The sequence below is a fragment of the Phyllobates terribilis genome, unplaced genomic scaffold (assembly GCF_046119375.1).
Source record: "Phyllobates terribilis strain yellow unplaced genomic scaffold, ASM4611937v1 Scaffold_8__6_contigs__length_399053987, whole genome shotgun sequence".
Classification (NCBI taxonomy): Eukaryota; Metazoa; Chordata; class Amphibia; order Anura; family Dendrobatidae; genus Phyllobates; species Phyllobates terribilis.
In genome coordinates this window covers 145,235,077-145,255,503 of record NW_027362768.1, presented here as the reverse complement: position 1 = coordinate 145,255,503, position 20,427 = coordinate 145,235,077, and the positions used below count along the sequence as shown (strand labels likewise).

Here is a 20,427-nt window from a genome sequence, read left to right as displayed (position 1 = left end):
TTTTTTTTTTAGACAGAGAAATCGTGGCTGTTTTAAAACCACTTTACAGCCTGTGCCTTATTAGTACGCACAGGCTGTAATCCCCCGGTACAGTGAGGGCTCCGATGCTGAGCCCGCACTGAACCGGGCACATGTCAGCTGATTATTACAGCGGACATGTGCCCGCAACAGCCGCGGGTGGAATCGCGATCCACCCGCGGCTGTTAACATGTTAAATGCCGCTGTCAATCTCTGACAGCGGCATTTAACATCGCCGCGCAGGAAGCGCGTCACTTACCCTGCCCATCGGTGACCCCGTCACGTGATCGCAGGTCACCGATGGGTGGGCATGACAACCCAGGGTCTGCAGCAGACGCCTGCAGTTGTCATGAGCTGGTCGCTATGAGCGCCACCTAGTGGTTGGCGCTCATAGCACAGGAGCATTTCTACTACATAGAGGCGATCTGCTCATCACCTCTATGTAGCAGAGGCGATCAGACAAGTGCTGCTTCTAGTCTCCTATGGAGACTATAGAAGCATGCAAAAAGTGAAAAAAAAATGTTTTTAAAAATAAAAAAATTAAAAAAATATAAAAAAGTTTAAATCACCCCCCTTTCGTCCCATTCAAAATAAAATTATTAAAAAAAAACTACATACACATATTTTGTATCGCCGCGTTCAGAATCGCCCGATCTATCAATATAAAAAAAGCATTAATCCGATCGGTAAACGGCATAACGAGAAAAAAAATTCTAAACGCCAGAATTACGTTTTTTGGTCATCGCAACATTGCAGTAAAATGCAATAACGGGCGATCAAAACATTGGATCTACCCCAAAATGGTATCAATATAAACTTCAGCTCGGTGCGCAAAAAATAAGCCCTCACCCGGCCCCAGATCCCGAAAAATGGAGACGCTACAGGTCTTAGAAAATGGCGCTATTTTTTTTTTTTTTTAACCAAACTTTGGAATTTTTTTTCACCACTTAAATGAAAAAGAACCTGTACATGTTTGGTGTCTACGAACTCGTAATGACCTGGAGAATAATAATGGCAGGTCAGTTTTAGCATTCAGTGAACGTGTTAAAAAAAATTGTAAAAAAAAAAACATCTGTGGTATTGCACTTTTTTTGAAATTTTACCGCACTTGGAATTTTTTTCCCGTTTTCCCGTACAAGATATGGTAAAACCAGTAATGGCGTTTAAAACTACAACTCGTCCCACAAAAAATAAGCCCTCACACGGCCATACTGACCAAAAAATAAAAACGCTATGGCTCTGGGAACAAGGGGAGCAAAAAACGAAAATGCAAAAACAGAAAATCCCAGGGTTGCGAAGGGGTTAAAGAGTAACTAAACTTTAAATTTAAACAGTCGGTGTATGGGAATTCTCCTATCTCAGTACAGCAGTGACAGGGAAAGTCCTGTACACTGATTGGTTGAATACAGTTTAGATATGTTTGCTAAGCAGCAGATGAAAGCAGCTTCTAAAGGAGCATTAACTGAGCATCTGCAGCACGGTGTTTGGGAGAGAAGGAAGCAAAAAGAGTCAGAACTTTGCAATGACTGAAGGATGAAGAGTAACTGGCACTTAATGAAATAAGAATAATAATAAAAAGAAGCTTAGTTTGTTTAGGGACACTTCAATGATCAGGAAAATGTCAACATCCAGCTGTTAACTTATTCATACATTTGCTGGAGGAATAACCACAACGTATATTTCTAAGAAAAGTTTCCCCAGAATTGTTATTTTGTTGGCAACACAAGTATTTTCTAAAACAGGTGTGTCAGGAGAGATGACCGGTTCTCTTACAATATAGCGGTCATCAGATTCCTGGGGCTCAAACCACGGGCGGCATCAATCAGCGCCAACTTCTCAGTTGCAGCCAGTTATGTTTTACGCTGAAACGCTGCAGAATTTCAGAGAAAACAGTTTAAAAAGCCGACCGGGAGCGATGGAGAGAGACCTGACTCCATGCCAATTGACTGACAGGTCTCTCCCTATGTACACACGAGAGAACTGTCAAATGAAACTGGGTAGGGAGAAGCAGATAGGGGACATTATTTGACTAGTCAGATCACTTCCTATCGTACCTGGCTGGATTTCCAAACTGCTTTCTCTGAGACGCCGCATCATGTTACCTGGCTCCAATGCCGCCTGTGGTTTGGGCAGCATGAACCTAGTGGCAGGTTCCCTTTAATTTGTAAATCCGTGTACACAGTCAGTAATTCCTAGTTACTACATGTAGGTCGTTGCGACACTTGGAGCTCAGTGGGTTTGTGCTCAGGGAGCCGAAAAGCTGAAGTTCTGTTTGCGTTATTAAAGCTTAATGAGAACGGGGATCCAAGTTTACAGAAAATCAACACATTACTATTACATGAGGTTGGCTTAGTGTGTAAATGATATCCAGGGCGGCTGCCAGGTCCCGTGAGCATAGAGCTGCTGTAGGATCCAACTAGTGTTCTGCGCATCTGGAAGTATCAGACGTCTGTACAATCAGCACAGGAAACTTGTGCAAAGAGGAAACATTGGGGAAGAAACTCACCGCACTCATTCAGCGGTTCATCAGACCAGTCCCGGCAGTCCTGACGAGAGTCACACACTTTCCGAATGTCAATACATTCTCCGCTTTTGCACTGAAATGTTCCTTCTGCATCGCACGGCGCTTCCACTGCTGCAAGGGGAAATCAGTATTACTGTTACAATACGACTAGTCTTAGTTTTTGTGAAGTTGGGTAAAATGTAACTTTTCAACACTGTTATGCAATCAACGTCCAATGAATGTGGTTGCGTTGCGACATGCAAGTGAATGCGACCTCAACATGACGGTCGCCAAACCACCAATCCTACAGGATTTCAAGGCGACCACATTCACCACCAGCCCTAATGGGGACAGTGATGACAAATGTCCACGTAATATGATGGCCGCAGCTGCAGTGTACCTGTGGAGGTGCAGAGCCGCTGATTGATCCCCTCTGTCAATCACTGACTCATATTTAGAGAACTCATTCTGCAGCCGGCAATGCACAGTGCGGCACAGAGGCTGTAGAAGGCAAATGGTGCAAGATTTATAACTAAACCAAATTGCAAAGAATATTTTTAGCCCTATGCATTTAGGATAAAATAAAGTGTCCCCAGCAGTGGACAACCTCTTAAAGGAAAAGGTTAGCTTTGCTCATGTATAAATGCAAATAAACTGGATTACCAGTGCGACATCCCGTCTCATCGCTGCCATCGAGGCAATCTCTGACGCCATTACACTGATACATCCCATACACACAGGAGCCATCTCCACACTGAAACTCATCCGGGCGGCAGGACACCATGGCTGTGAGAGCAGAAAAGTGCAGATTAATGTAATTATAATCAGATTCTTGCATATCCCTTTCCCCATAAATAGAATACTCACGGCAATCCTTCTCATCGGACTTGTCTTTACAGTCCTGGTCGCCGTCGCACCTCCAGCTCAGGTGAACACATTTGCCATTGCCGCATCTGAACTCCTGGGCGCCACACAGGGTAACCGCCTGCGGCTGACTCTTCAGACCACAGCGATCCTCAGATTCATCTGACTGGTCCGCACAATCGGCTTGTCCATCACATACCCACTTTTCGGGGATGCACGCACCCTTTCCGCAGCGGAACTGTCCCGATTTACAAGTGACTAAGGCGCAATCCTGCTCATCGCTACCGTCACCACAGTTATCGACGCAGTCACACACGAAGCTTGCAGAGACACAGAACTTATTGCTGCACTGGAACTCGCCACGCGGGCAACCTGCAAAATAAGAGAAGAACAGAGACCTGTTCACACATGGCTTTTTTTTTTTTTTTTTTTTGCAACTTTTTTTTTTTTTTTTTTACTGCAGCCAAAACCTTGACTCTTGACAGTAAAAACGCTAAGTGTAAAGCACAGCAAATAGTAGCTTTTCTTGGTGCATTTTTCAGGCAGATTACATATACAACGTCTACAGTACATATTTCTAAAGTTAGATTTATTCACCAAAAACACTTAAAAAAAAAAACAGCTTCAATGTATCAGCAGTAAGATCCCAAGCTCTGTCCAGTGGCAGCTGCAGAACCAGCCAAGTACTCTCTGTCCTATCAACTTCACCTCAGTTGATAAAAAATAATAAAAAAAAAGTTAGACAATTTGCATATAACTTAAAATTAAAAATGTCTCAATAGCAAAAAAAAAAACGACTACAAATTGCCGAAAATAGCTGTTTCCCTTCTGTCTAATTTGTGGTCCACTACCTGTCATATGCAACCTGTCTTTGGTAACCGAGATGTCAACATGAATTACAATAAGAGGAGGAGATCATCTTCTGTCTAAACTCTGCACATGGGCATAACAGAGGTGGAGGCACTGCCTAAAAGCATAAGAAATGTATGCCAGAGGTAAAGAAAGTTCCTGCTCCCATAGTGCTGGCTGAATGCTGACTCACTCAAAGATGATAAAGAGCATGAGAGTTGCAGGACATAGACTGATGTGTGCATCAAAATCAGGGCTGTGGAGTCGGAGTCGTGGAGTCGGTGTCCATTTTGGTGGTCGGTATAAAATGGACCGACTCTTAAAATATATAATAAATGCCCCTGCACGGGGCGTTAAAAGAGGGTGTGTGACATCCTACATGGGGCATTATAAGGAGGGGGGGTGTGACATCCTGCATGGGGCATTATAAGGGGGGTGACATCCTGCATGGGGCATTATAAGGGGGGTGACATCCTGCATGGGGCATTATATGGGGGGGAACAGCCTGCATGGGGCATTATATGGGGGGGGGGGGGGGACAGCCTGCGTGAGGCATTATGTGAGCGGAACAGCCTGCATGAGGCATTATAAGGGGGGGGGGGACAGCCTGCGTGAGGCATTATGTGGGGGGAACAGCCTGCATGAGGCATTATGTGGGGGGCACAGCCTGCATAGAGCGTTATATGGGGGCCAGTATCCTGTATGGAGCATTATATGGGGGCCAGTATCCTGTATGGGGTATTTTATAGGGGCAAGTATTCTGTATGGAGCGATTCACTGGTCCTGAGCTATTGTGGAATTTACAATAGATATCACTCATGTAATGTAAGAAGTGAAATCTTCGGCATTGTACTATATATATATATATTTCTCTGCAGTATCTTTGCACCATGAATCGTGGTATGTGTTAAAGGGGCCCACTGAGACTCTTTCGCCCAGGGCCCACAAAAACCTGGAGCCGGCCCTGGTCGGACGTTTGGCTTACCGACTCCACAGCCCTGATCAAAATCAGATTTAACTTGTGGGAGACCAAGCTTGCTTTTATTTTGCATTTGTGCAAAAGTACAGATATGATGTACTGCTGATTGGTTATATACAAGCTAGACAAATTAATCAAAATGCTATGAACACAAAATGATCATTAATACCATTGTTTTGTGCGCATAAAATACCATGTTATCGGCAGCACGTCCTGTTTACACGGGACAAATTGCTGCCGATTATGACGCTTGCATAAAAATCATCGCAGCCAGTCAATGACTGTTTTGCCAACATGCGTTTGCCGGCCTGTCTAAACAGGCTGATAATTGGGAACAAGCATTCACACGATCATTTGGTTCCCGATTATTTGCCCATCTAAAAAGGGCTGTAAAGGTGTATTCCCATCTCTAAAATACTATCCCAATATGTAGTAGATATAATATTAGCAAATACCTCCAATTAGAAATGTACAGTAGTATACTTTTTCTGATTCGCTATGTCTCCTTCCTCATGTGCAGGCTTTGCAGGACCTTAGATATCCATGGTTACGACCACTGATATAATGACAGCTAGTTGCTAGTGGTCGTAACCATGGATACCTAAGATCCTGCAATACCTGTACATGAGGAAAGACAGTGAATCAGAAAAACTATACTACATTTCTAATTGGCGGTATTTGCTAATATTATATTAATATTATTATTATTACTACACCTACTACATATTAGGATAGGATCTTGCAGATGGGAATACCCCTTTAACTCTCCCCAGGGAATTTTTTCGGATATACAAATTCAATAGATAAAAAGGGATACGAGCAGAATTGTGCCTCCACCTTGTACTATGCACTTCTTTTTTTTTTTTGCCAGAACTAAAGTTTCATTTCGGAATTAATGATGTATTCCTACACTTGGCAGATGTTTTCTTATTAAGCAACACATGATTCGGGCAGAAACCACAAGCAGGAAAGAAAGAAATTTAGGAGCTCAGCAAAGTAATTTTCCAAGAAGTTACTGATCTGATATCCAAAGCATCATCATCTGATCACCCGCTCGATATTATCCTCTGGATATTATATTATTGTTATGCTAAATATTGCCAATTGTATTCAAATTCACTTTAAAGGGTCTTGATGAATAGATCAGAGCTGCAATACCAGTCACTGTCTATGCACAGGAGTGGCGACATTCTTTAAAAAAATCTCTACTCTCGTCCAACCACTTTAAAAAAAAAAAAAAAAAAAAAAAAAGGTACATTTTTCAGTAATCAATCTGGTGTCCCTTTTCTCAGACATTGATGTGATTACACAGAACACCAATTATTTTTCTTCCTTCTCCATAAATGTCTATTTCCATAAGAGATCAGGTGGAATAGTCAGCACTCGGAGAAAGAAATGTTCGAATTAAAATAGAAGGATTTATTAAAGTCACTGAATAAACAAGTAAAATTCTTTGCTCTTTGGACTCCTTTTCTGCAAAACAAAAACATCAAGAGGAGGCTCCATAGAGGAAAAATCTAGATTAACTTTTTCCCCAATTTCCTTTTTTCAACCAAAAAAAAACAAACTCGTATGGACTAAAGTGAGTGATCGCAGTCGTTCTACATCGCTGCACAACAGGCTGATGTCAAATAAGTAAAAGAAAAATATACAAAAAGTATTGGAGCCTGTACACATTACACCTACAGGAGCTTTTATGACAATCCATTCTACATCCATAGACATTAATATGGAGTTTGTCCCCACTTTGCAGATTTAAAAAAAAAAAAAAAAAAAGAGGTTTCCCTTCTGGGAGATTTTGGAAATCTTTGTCCCTTCATCCAGAAGAGCATTTGTGAAGTCAGACCCTGATGTTGGGGAGAGGCCGGGATCACAATCTCCAATCTAATTAATACCTAAGGTGTTGGATGGGGCTGAGGTCCGGGCTCTGTGCGGTCATCATCTTCCACCAAACACCCCCAACTGTGTCTATGGACCTTGTGCACTGGGCACAGTCATGGGGAACAGAAAGGTGCCTCCCTCAAACTGTTCCCACAAAGCATGAATTTACAATTGTCCAAAATACACTGCTCAAAAAAATAAAGGGAACACTTAAACAGAATATAACTTCAAGTAAATAAAAGTTCTGTGAAATCAAACTGTCCACTTAGGAAGCAACACTGATTGACAATCAATTTCACATGCTGTTGTGCAAATGGAATAGAAAATAGATGGAAATTATTGGCAATTATCAAGACACCCTCAATAAGGGAGCGGTTCTGCAGGAGGGGACCACAGACCACATCTCAGCACCAATGCTTTCTGGCTGATGTTTTGATCACTTTTGAATGTTAGTTGTGCTTTCACACTCGTGGTAGCATGAGACGGACTCTACAACCCACAGAAGTTGCTCAGGTAGTGCAGCTCATCCAGGATGGCACTTCAATGCGAGCTGTGGCAAGAAGGTTTGCTGTGTCTCTCAGCATAGTGTTCAGAGGCTGGAGGCACTACCAAGGACAGGTCAGTACACCAGGAGATGTGGACGGGGCAGTAGGAGGGCAACAACCCAGCAGCAGGACCGCTACCTCCGCCTTTGTGAAAGGAGGAACAGGAGGAGCACTGCCAGAGCCCTGCAAAATGACCTCCAGCAGGCCACAAATGTGCATGTGTCTGCACAAACGGTTAGAAACCGACTCCATGAGGGTGGGATGAGGGCCCGATGTCCACAGATGGGGGTTGTGCTCACAGCCCAACACCATGCAGGACGCTTGGCGTTTGCCACAGAACACCAGGATTGGCAAAGTCACCACTGTGCTCTTCACAGATGAAAGCAGGTTCACACTGAGCACATGTGACAGACGTGAGAGTCTGGAGACGCCGTGGAGAGCGATCTGCTGCCCGCAACATCCTTCAGCATGACCGGTTTGGCAGTGGGTCAGTAATGGTGTGGGGTGGCATTTCTTTGGAGGCCCGCACAGCCCTCCATGTGCTCTCCAGAGGTAGCCTGACTGCCATTAGGTACTGAGATGAGATCCTCAGACCCCTTGTGAGACCATATGCTGGTGCGATTGGCCCTGGGTTCCTCCTAATGCATGACAATGCCAGACCTCATGTGGCTGGAGTGTGTCAGCAGTTCCTGCAAGATGAAGGCATTGAAGCTATGGACTGGCCCACCCGTTCCCCAGACCTGAATCCGATTGAACACATCTGGGACATCATGTCTCGCTCCATCCACCAATGTCACGTTGCACCACAGACTGTGCAGGAGTTGGCGGATGCTTTAGTCCAGGTCTGGGAGGAGATTCCACAAGAGACCATCCGCAACCTCATCAGGAGCATGCCCAGGCATTGTAGGGAGGTCATACCGGCACGTGGAGGCCACACACAATACTGAGACTCATTTGGACTTGTTTTAAGGACATTACATCAAAGTTGGATCAGCCTGTAGTGAGTTTTTCCACTTTAATTTTCGGAGTGACTCCAAATCCAGGCCTCCATTGGTTAATAAATTTGATTTCCATTGATGATTTTCTGTGATTTTGTTGTCAGCACATTCAACTTTGCACAGAACAAAGTATTCAATGATAATATTTCATTCACTCAGATCTAGGATGTGTTATCGGAGTGTTCCCTTTATTTTTTAAGCAGTGTATTTTGTATACTTAAGTATTAAAATTTCCCTTCAAGTGAACAATGAGGTCAACCCCTGATCCCTCCTTCACCAAACCTTATAGCGGGCACAATGCAGTTAGGCAGGTAACATTCCCATGGTGTTGACCATACCCAGACCCATCCATCAGATGCCAGATATTCTGTGCAGTGACGGATCACACTAAGTTTCCTCCAGAGTCTAGTGGTGGCGGCTTTATACTACTCCATCCGACGCTCGGCATTGTGCTTGGTGATGTACGGCTTCATGCAGCCATGGAAACCCATGTCCTGACGGTCCAGTGGGGAGCAGTTTTTGTGTCAACATTACTACCATAAGAGGTTTGAACTTTGCGGTTATGGAGTCAGCAGAGCGTTAGTGACTTTTCTGCACTATACTCCTCAGCAATGGTCAAAGGCGCAAAGAAGAATTTTAATAACCTCACCAAGCAGGCTTGGACTGGCCCACAGGAGAATCCTCCGGTGGGCCCCACCACCCTCTTATATGAGCAGTACTTGGCACAATATTCATGAATCACTATGTACAGACAAAGGCAGCATCTTATTCATCTAACAATCTACCCAGTTCACTGTTATATAAACTTGTGATTGAGGATAATGTCACATTTGCATGTAGCTGAAAGTCGGATTTTGGTAAGAACTTACCTGTAAAATCCTTTTCAGCGAAGGAAGGAAGGGAGACACAGATCCATTACTTAGTGGGTAGGCGGAGCCCCATAGGATAGTTCACCTCAGATTAGAAAAAGTGACGACCGGCCCCTCCAGTATAAAGGCTCCTCCTACTCCCATGTTCTCCAGTCCGTACACAAGCTAAGGAAGAGCAAACAACACATCCCTTTCTGAACAGGTTATGTAATAGAAACACACAGTCCTAGGCATACCTCACTGGACCTGACAACTGTGTAGAGCTGGCGAAACTGGAAGAAGAGCCGTAGAGCGCTAAACCCAGTCCAGAAGATTGACATCAGGAAGGAGACGCGCTGCATCTAGAAACACAAAAAAAACACTTCTGCCATGGGAGGGTGCTGTGTCTCCCTTCCTTCCTTGAAAAGGATTTTACAGGTAAGTTCTTACCAAAATCAGACTTTCAGCAGCAGAAGGGAAGGAAGGGAGACACAGATCCATTACTTAGTGGGACGTCCTAAAGCAGTACCTCCCTTAAGGGTGGGAAATAGTGGCAGAATCTCCCACACCCCAACAACTTAGGCAAGAGCGCAAACCGCGCTGAATAAAGAAAAAATAAACAATAAAGAGATAACTTAAACTACCGCCGCCTGCAGGACCCTGCGTCCCAAGGCCGCATCAGCGGAAGCACTCACGTCCACTCTATAAAACTTAGTAAAGGTGTGAACGGAGCGCCAGGTGGCCGCCCGGCAGAGCTGCGCTGCCGAGGCCCCCTGACGAAAAGCCCACGATGAGCCAATGGCTCTCGTGGAATGAGCTTGAACTTTAACCGGACAAGGCTCGCCCTTGAGCCGGTACGCTTCCAGGATAGCCGAACGGATCCACCGAGCTATCGTGTCCTTGGAAGCACGTTGACCACACCGATGACCAGCCGGAATCACAAAAAGAGTCAGACTTCCGAAAACCTTGTGTGATTGTAAGATAGAACTTCAATGCCCGCACTAAGTCCAACGAGTGCAAGGCCCGCTCCCTTGGATTCTTAGGTTTTGGACAAAGAGAAGGCAACACAATGTCCTGATTAATGTGGAATTGTGACACTACCTTAAGTAAAAAATCTTCACGGGTACGAAGCACCACGCGATCCGGAAAGAATTCCAGAAAAGGAGGCGAGCAAGATAGTGCCGCCAACTCCGACACCCTTCTCAAAGAGGTGACTGCCACCAAGAAGGCCACCTTCCAAGAAAGTAACAAAAGTTTAGCAGAATCCATAGGCTCAAAAGGCCTATGCTGAAGGGCTTCCAGGACTAGATTAAGCCGCCACGGAGCCACAACTGCCCTCCGCGGCGGAAACGGACGTGCGACTCCGCGAAAAAAAGAACGCACATCCCTGCGTGAGGCAATAGCCTTTCTAAAAAGTGCGGATAGTGCAGATACCTGACCCCGCACAGTACTAACTGCCAAACTATATTGCAGAAAAGCCAAGAAGTTAGGGATGGAAAAAACCCTCGGGTTTCTTGAAGATCCAGAACACCATGAATAGAAAGACTCCCAAGTTCTGTGATAAATCCTAGACGTAGCTGGACCCCTGGCCGCCCGCAAGGTAGCAATGACCTCGGGCGAAAAACCGCGACGGGTCAAGATCTCAGTCTCAAGAGCCACGCCGTCAAACGAAGAGACCTCAGGTCCGGATGACGAATGGGCCCCTGGGTAAGCAAGTCCGGGCGAAGGGGCAGCGGAAACGGAGGCGCCGCCTGAAGAGACACCAGCGTCGAATACCATGTCCTCCGCGGCCAATCTGGTGCGATCAGAATTATTGATACCATTTCGAGTTTGATCTGTCCGATCACCAGAGGAAGTAAGGATATCGACTGAAACGCATAGATCAGCTTGAACTGACCCCACGGGGCCACTAGAGCATCTACCGCCACAGCCTCCGGGTCCCTGTACCTGGACATGAACGTCGGAAGCCTGGCGTTAAGCCTGGATGCCATCAAGTCCACCTGAGGAGTCCCCCAACGGGAACACAGCAGTGAAAACACTTCTGGATGGAGACTCCATTCCCCAGGGTCCACCTGCTCGCGACTGAGGAAGTCCGCCGAGATATTCAACACCCCTGGGATGTGAATTGCAGAGATTGCTGGAACTCTGGACTCGGCCCAGACCAGGATCCGAGAGACCTCCGTCATGAGACTGGAACTCCTCGTCCCGCCTTGATGGTTGATGTACGCGACAGCCGTCGCATTTTCCGACTGGATCCGGACCGGCAGACCGCTCAACAAGACCGTCCAATGTTGGAGGCAGAGAAATATTGCTCTCAACTCCAAAATGTTGATCGGGAGAGACGACTCCTCTGGCGACCAGACCCCCTGAACCCAGAGGTCGTTCCAAACTCCCCCCAGCCCGTCAGGCTGGCATCGGTGGTAATCACCGACCACCTCGGGAGAAGGAAGGATTTCCCCAGGGATAGAGTCTCTGGACGTAACCACCATCCAAGAGACTCTCGCACCCTGCGGGAGATAACGACCGAGCGATCCAGAGAAGTCAGCGATCGATCCCAATGGGTCAGAATAAGATTTTGGAGATCCCAGGAATGAAATTGTGCAAATGGTACTGCTTCCATAGCTGCCACCATTTGACCCAGAAGGCGCATGCATTCCCGAAGGGACACTGACAACGCCGACCTCATAGCCTGGACCAGAAGACAAAGGTTCGTCTGTGACAGGAGACAGAGACACAACTGCCCGAACTGTATCGAACTGCAACCCCAGGAAAAGAATGGACTGTGCTGGTTCCAATGACGATTTCTTCCAATTGATCAGCCACCCGAAGTCCATCAGGTACTGAAGGGAGAGATCGCGAGCCGTTATCGCCTCCTCTTCTGTGGGCGACACTATGAACAGGTCGTTCAGGTAGGGGAGGATCGTAACCCCCTGTCTTCGAAGAAGCGCCATGAGAGGAGCCAGAATCTTTGTAAAAACCCTGGGTGCTGAGGCCAACCCGAATGGCAGGGCCAGAAACTGGTAATGGGCTTGACCTATAGCGAAATGCAAAAAACGCTGGTGAGCTCTGCCGATAGGGATATGCAAATAGGCGTCGCGGATGTCGATCGACACCAAGAAATCGTACTGCGACAGAGTCGCTACTACCGAACGGAGAGACTCCATGCGGAACTTCCGTGTCCGGACGTAAATATTCAAATCTCTGAGATCCAGCACCGGGCGAAACTTGTCCTCCTTTTTGGGGACCACAAAAAGGTTGGAGTAAAAACCCCTTCCCTGGTCTTCCGGAGGAACCTGAACCACCACACCCTGCTGTAAGAGAGTCGACCTCCTGTAACAGTGCGGCAGCCAGCCTTGGCACGGATGGAATGCATGTCTGACGAAACCTGTCTGGAGGTAGAGAATGAAACTCTATGAAATAGCCTGCCGACATAACCTGCGTCACCCAGGCGTCTGCTATGTGGGATGTCCAAATCGACCCGAATTGTAGCAGACGACCTCCCACCCGAGAGCCCTCGGGGGGATCCCTGGCGTCAGCCTTAGCGGACTTTTTATCAACCTCCCGTCTGTCCTGACGGGACTGTTGCTTCCAAGGAGTACGAGATCTCTGGGAGGATCTGCCGGAGGACCTTGGGACGACCCGATCTCCAAGAAGGTTGACCGAATCGTCCCCTGGTCCGAAAGGACCGAAGACCTCTACTGGGCAGGGTAACATCCTTAGCTTTGGCAATCAGTTCCGAAAGGTCCGAACCAAAAAGCTGACCGCCCTTATATGCCAGACTGAGCAACCCCTGTTTGGATACTGCATCTCCGGTCCACTGTTTAAGCCACAGTGCTCTTCAAATTGTGACGGCCGAAGCTTGAGCCCTGGACAGAACTGAAGTAGTGTCCAGTACTGCATCCCTGCCATAACACATAGCTTCTTCCATCAGCTGAAAAAGTCTTTCTACTTCTGAACGCGAAGTCCCATCCTGCCATGCCGCCCGCAGCTGATCCAACCACCACAGAGAAGCCTCACCGACCCACATGGCCCCCAAGGCCGCTCGGAAACCATGACCCGCGGCTTCATAGATGGATTTCGCTGCTGACTCCGATCTCCTGTCCAGAGGATCCTGAAGATTGGCTCTTCCTTTAACAGGAAGCAGGGAAGACTTGGTCAGCTGAGACAGAGATTTATCCACCTTAGGAGAGGGAACCCAATTAGTGACCATCTCCTTGGCGCAGGGATACAGAGCATCAAAAATCCGCATCCCCTGGAAGCGTTTATCCGGGCACCGGCGCTCCTTCTCCACTGCCTCGTTAAGTTCCTCATGCGCAGGTAATATCGAACGAGCATGGCGCGTTTCCTGATACAGCCGGGCCGACCTAGACGGTTTTGTCGGCTCTTCAGACAGCTGTAACACTTCCCGCATGTTCTTAATAAGCACATCTACGCGGCCTGAAAGTGAAACAGAGCGACCCTGTCGATCCTCTTCCTCGGAATCAGAGATTTCATCAACCGAACTCGTTGGTGAATCCGAAGCCTCTGATGCGCTATGCGGGGAAGACAATGCCACCACAGTCCTGCGGCGCTTTTTACCTCGTGGCGTCGGATGCGATCTAGCTGACACCCACTGACCCAGGAGACTAGAAAGACTATCAATGGAGCGAGTGAGCGCCTCCACCTTAACATCACTGAGGGTCGAACTTGACGTCGTTGAAGGCCTGGGTGTATCAGATGCGTGTGACCGAACCTGGAACGGATCAGGAGAGCGGTCCGCACTCCCAGGCCCCTGATCCGACATGCCACCCACACCAGATGCCAGGATGTTAAAGGATGGCAAATAAAAGTGTGAAAGATGCACAGCCTGTTTTCAAAACTCTTTTTTTTTTTTTTTTTCTTCTTATATGCCTCAAGCTCTGAAGGGTTAAAGCTCACCCTTAGCGAGAGCTACCCCAGAGCTGCAGAGCAAATAATTTAACTTAATCAACTGGGAGAAGCGCCCTCAAACACAAGGTGTTTCCCCAGGAAAAGCAAAACAACCCTAAAGAATCATCCTGTTCAGAAGGGGTTAATATCACTGCAACTAAAATACTACACTGCCTACTAAGGTCAGCGAAGGAAATAGTTCCAAAAGAGAAGTGGTAGCGCTCACTATGTCTCCCAAGCAGGTTAGCCAAAGTGAAAAACGCTGTCAGGGAACCTCTGCCAAAGGCAGAGGGAACTCACCGATACCGCGGCGACCGCTCCTCCTGAGTGTGTGGCGGTGGACGGGGAGCAGAGAGCAGGAGGTGCCCGATGGAACACGGAAGCCGGAGGAGAAGCAGGGACTGACACAGCGCGCGCCCAAACCAAGAGCTTCCTGCCTGAGATATGATGGCAGGAAGCCAGGAGACGCTAAGCCACGCCCCCACTAAGCCACACCCCCACTAAGCCACGCCCCCACGACAGAGCCCGCGCTATTCAAGCAAAAGCGCGCTGGACAGAGAGCTTCCTGCCTCTATGAAGGCAGGAAGCAAGAAAAGAAAAAGCGTGCGCTAATACAAAAAGGTTCCTGCCTGAAACACGGCAGGAAGCTAAGCAATGCGGGGCCACATATAAACATTACTGGCCTCCGTCTCTGCTCCCCAGTAAAGGCAGCGTCTGCAATAGACAAAAACACACAGGCAGTCACACTTATAGAAACGGCGGCTGCAGCCGCAGCCGTTAAGGCACTCTTATGAAAAAGAGCACTTACCCGGCTGAACGCCACAGGGATCCTCAGGGATGTGTGGCGCCGTGGCCCTTCGCTCCCCCCTACGGCGGAACACGCAGGGACCCCCAGATGTGGTGTGCGTCTCCGCCAGGGAGCGCCCTGTATCCCCCGGGGCCGGCAGACTTCTGTGGGGACCTCCTCAAGGGGTACACAGAGCCGTCAGGGGTCTCAGTAGTGCTGAGACCTCTAGACCACGGGGGGTCCAGGTCTCGCTGGATATAAAAAAACAAACTCTTCTGAGGAGCTGCCGAGGCAGCGACTATCCTCGGAGACCTCAGATAAAAGACTGGAGAACATGGGAGTAGGAGGAGCCTTTATACTGGAGGGGCCGGTCGTCACTTTTTCTAATCTGAGGTGAACTATCCTATGGGGCTCCGCCTACCCACTAAGTAATGGATCTGTGTCTCCCTTCCTTCACTTCTGCTGCTGAAAAGTGGGGTCCTGCAGCTTACTTCTGGTGGGCCTTTGGCATCCCAGTCTGACATGGCCAAGAAGGGACGCTATAATCATGATGCTCATTTGAAATAACAGGAAAAGCTTGACAGATGTCAAAATACACAAAAAAAAAGGAAAAAAAAATATACAAAATTAGACCGTATAGTTGTTACTTTGATCCTAATGTAGTAACTCCACGGTAAAAAAAAAAATATATATATACAGTACAGACCAAAAGTTTGGACACACCTTCTAATTTAAAGATTTTTCTGTATTTTCATGACTATGAAAATTGTACATTCACACTGAAGGCATCAAAACTATGAATTATAGTTTTGATGCCTCCAGTGTGAATGTACAATTTTCAAAGTCATAAAAATCTTTAAATGAGAAGGTGTGTCCAAACTTTTGGTCTGTACTGTATATACATACACACACACACACACACACACATTATATACGATAGATAGACGCAACCACAAGTATCCAGACTGCACCATAGACCTCAGCTTCCTGCCTGTTATTTATAGGGCTGCCACAAAACAGACTGTCTCTATCTATAACAGGAAATGAACTGGAAGGAACTTGTACTTTTTAGGTGCTGCACCATGTCCTTCCTCACATGATATTCTCTAGTACTCCTTTCATAATGACACCACTTATGATCTCAATGGTGTATTTTTGCCAATCTTGCTGGGTCACAATCCACATGAACCGCCATCGTCTTGCGCTTCTATTTCTCGCTGCAGCAGTTTATCGATTCTTTGGAACATCCACAACAATAGAAAAACATTTGTAGGAGAAACGTGACACATTGTGCTCCTCACTATCCAGAGAACGCTGCTCATTAGTTTCTGCTCCATCACCCCGGCTTATCCTCACAAGCAACTCGTAGAGCGTGAAGCAACCAAAAAAGTGATTATTAGAAAGTGGTCGGCAGGTTACGATAATTTGCAGAAATACTTTGCTGCTAAACCGGTGAATCTAATCCTGTAATGTACAACATCATCTATAATAAAGCCGTCTCCGACCTGGGACTCTCTGGCCTGCGGCCATTATTCCATGAGGACATCTAGGACAGAAAGTCAGTGTGCCGAAACGTGCTGGGGCTGGAGTCATTCCAGCAGGAGAGGACTTTATATGGGTACGTTTCCTTCAGTTCACGGAGTCTTATGTATAGATTACTTGTTATTCTATTACTGTTGGACTCTTATTTTACAGTGATATACATTTTAGGAGCCTTTACTTTTATATACAGTACATTGGTCTATTTGTGGGCTTATTACCATTTTTTGTCCTTTCTACTCTTTTTGTGTAGGGTGAAATCAATAGTGAAAACTGCCACAAACTATGTATGGACACACATATGTATGATCGTGAAGGTCTAAATGGGTGAACAAATAATATTTTGCATTTTACTTCTACCAAGCTGTGAATCCGGATTTGTGCAATTGGCGAATCCTGTTCACGTTGCGTCACATGTTCCAGCGCCATTTAATGGATAATTGTTTTGAAATAAGCCCAGCAGTGTGTCAAAAGTGCCAGCCGGCTGCTAAGTTTCTAGGAAGCAAAGGGACTGAAGATGGGTAGAGATTTTATGCAGAAGGTGAAGAACATCAAAGGGCCTAGGAAGACAAGCAACAGTATCAATCCTCAGCAGTTTGAGTTCTACAAGCAAATATACTCCAGGATTTTGCATCCAGGAAAAGTTTAGACAACCCCAGTAAGACAATACATTTCTTTGTGATGGTAAATTTAAAGAAGTACTAGATCGTCTGAAGAAGCAAGTCCTGCGAAACAGATTTTTGGTTCCTGGGGTGGAAAAAGAGGCCTGCAGCATTCAGATATTTGATAATGTTATCTAAGCCTAAAAATCATCGCACCCAATCAACGAGATGTTTTGGTCATCGGTCGGGCGTTTGCCGATAGTCAGGAACGAGTATTCGTACGTACACTTTTTTCCCGATTACAAGTCCATCAAAATGGTTCTTTAAGAGTAACCTTCGTTTTAACTTTTAAGAAATTAATAGTACACAACGTGACAACTTTTTTTTTTTTAATACTGCCCATCTTTGAGGAGTCCTTGCGGTCTCACCATAATCATATTTTTTTTTTTGTGGGAAACACTTACTGGCCAGGAAGGCGACAGCTCTTGGATGGATGGGGGACAGAACTCCTCCTTTTTCCCAATGGAAGAAATTAGTTAACATGGTAATTCCCTATGAAATTAGGCACCTATAGACTTGAATGGATTTATAGAAGAAACTAGTGCACGCAGATTCTGTCACGGACAGCACCTGGACCGAAAATACTGTTGTGTGAACGAGAACATAGGGAACTATTTAGCACAACATATATATAAAACAAAACGATATCCAAATGTGTTTTCATCAAGCTGAGCTGCAATACCAGTCACAGCCTGTGCACAAGAGAGGTGCTATTTTTAAGAAAAACCCAAAACAAAAACACACACAGTCTACTCTCATTCAACCACTTAAAAGAAAAAAATAAAAGTGTAAATTTATCAGTTATCAAACTGGTGTCCGTGTTATCGGACTTTTTTTCAGCAACCTTTTGGATGTTGTTACACAAGACACCAATTATTTTTCTTCCTCCTCCTCCTCCTCAAATGTCTATTTTCACAAGAGATAATGTAGAATAGTCTGTACCCAGAGAAAGGAATGTTCTAATTAATCATGTGGATTTAGGATTCCCAGGAGGTGAAGGCCACTGAATAGACAACAGCAAATTCTTTGAAAAATCTCAAGAATAAATAAAAGTAACAAGGAGGTTTCATAGATAAGAAATCATGGACAACTTTTCTTTGTTCCAAGTTTCGCTGTTTTCAGCCACAAAGTAAACTTTAAAGAGGCATTTACAATGCAAGATAATCATGAATGAGTTGTTAAAAATGCACGTTTCATGATTATCTTGCCATGTAAATAGGCAACTGATCACCCGATGAACGAGAAAAACGCTCGTTCTTTGGGTGAAATGATCTTTTATGCATCATGAAAGATCATCGTTCTTGCTCAGGGCGCATCATTTATTTTGGTCTGCCCGTGTAAAGAGGCATTTAAACTACCACCGATCGGTAAAAGTTTACAGATCGCTGATCGTAAAGTGCCGCCCGACGGTCCGTCTAAAGGGACCCCAACTGATAAGGACTAAAGTGAATGATCACCAAAATTATTGTGCCCCTTCCACTTTACACCTACAGGAGCTTTTAGGACATCCCATCCTAAATCTATAGATATTAATATGGAGTTGGTCCCTTTGCAGATAGAACAGATCCCGCTCTTCTCGGAAGGCTTTCTACAAGATTTGAAAAATATTTGCCCATTCATGCAGAAGAGCATTTATGAGGGTAAACCAGGACCTCTCGTTTAACATCTCCGTTCCGCTTCATCCAAAAGGTGTTGGATGGAGTAGAGGTCAGAGGTCTGTGCAGCCACCATGTTCTTCCCACCAAACTCACCCAAAATGTCTTGCACGCTAAATCATTAAGATTTCCTTTCACCAGAATTATGGGAGCGGTAGCCGACCCCTTAAAACATCCCCGATAGCATTATCCCTTCTCCACCCACATGTACAGCGGGTAAAATTCTCTTGACATTCACTGGAGATACTTTTATGCCCCTGTTATGGTTAATATTTTATATCTGGCTTCATTATTAATTAGAAACAATTATATGCTTTTGTGTGTCTGTAGTCTTTGCTTAAAACTTGCATCATTGAAAGTCTGACTAAGATTATGGTTTCCTGTGAGTTCCTTGACAAGTAGATTTTATGTTGGGCCACGAGAAGTGTGTTATCACTGATGGTCTATTTTGGTTTCCTCTTCAATTGCATGTAATGGTTGTAGTTCCACTTTCTCTAGCTAATAAATATGGTGAATCTTAGCCGCCTCACAGAAAAGACTACCTGCCTCACACAAAAGACTCTACCTGCTGACAATTGCATGTCGCATGTATTTCATCTCCCTCCCTTCATCGATGAATTATTTTAATTTGAATCTCACTGGCAATGTGAAGACCCTTTGCTGTCTATTCCAAAGCTCTCCCTAAAGAAGGTTTTCAACATCACCCCAAAATGACAAAAGTATTCTAGGAGTGATACCTTTATTGGCTAACCAGAATGAGGTTTGTAAGCTTTCAGAGGACAGAGGCTCCTTCTTCAGGCAAGTTTACAAATGAATTACTGAGACAAGAGTACAACATTTAAGAGATATTACAACAGGGTGCATAGGGTGTATGAGGTGAAGCTTCCTAAAAATAAGTCAAGGAAATCAAATTAAGGTTTTTGTTACAGATGGAGAGGTGGTAGGAGTGAAGGCTTAGTGATCTGGAGTTGGTCTTGTGGAGGTGTGAACTGTGTCCATGTAGGGAGTCATAAATCAAGGTGTTAAACTGAGGCCTATTGTCAAAGAATTGAACATCCTTATCAGTTTGAATTCCCAGAGTTTCCTCTCGCTGTCGTCCTTAAAATGACCTTTCAGTATTAAGACTTTTAAATCTGTCATACAGTGTCCAGGTCCAGAGAAATGTTTACCCACAGGCGAGTCCAGTACATTTTTAATTGTGTGTCTGTGTAAACTCATCCTCGTTTGAAGTTTTAAGTTTTGTTTAGTTTCCCCAATATGGCTTCCTCCAGGACACCCTGTACATTATATCATTTACATCACATTGGAGGATGGAGGTAAGAAATCCATGATCTTATAGTCCTGATTTGTGTTGGGTATGCGGACTGTATTTGTTGGTAATATGTGGGTAC

General features: G+C 45.6%; 1 protein-coding gene across 2 annotated transcripts in view; it reads right to left on the bottom strand.

The window, feature by feature from the left end:
- Window positions 1–20,427, bottom strand: part of LRP8 (LDL receptor related protein 8) — a 216,088-nt gene that overhangs the window by 22,236 nt on the left and 173,425 nt on the right. For both annotated transcript variants that reach the window (XM_073643442.1, XM_073643444.1), the window contains 3 exons: window positions 3,389–3,757; window positions 3,185–3,307; window positions 2,525–2,653 (listed from right to left, as the gene is read on the bottom strand). In XM_073643442.1, coding sequence (XP_073499543.1) covers window positions 2,525–2,653; window positions 3,185–3,307; window positions 3,389–3,757 — 621 coding nt within the window. The remainder of the gene's footprint in view (window positions 1–2,524; window positions 2,654–3,184; window positions 3,308–3,388; window positions 3,758–20,427) is intronic.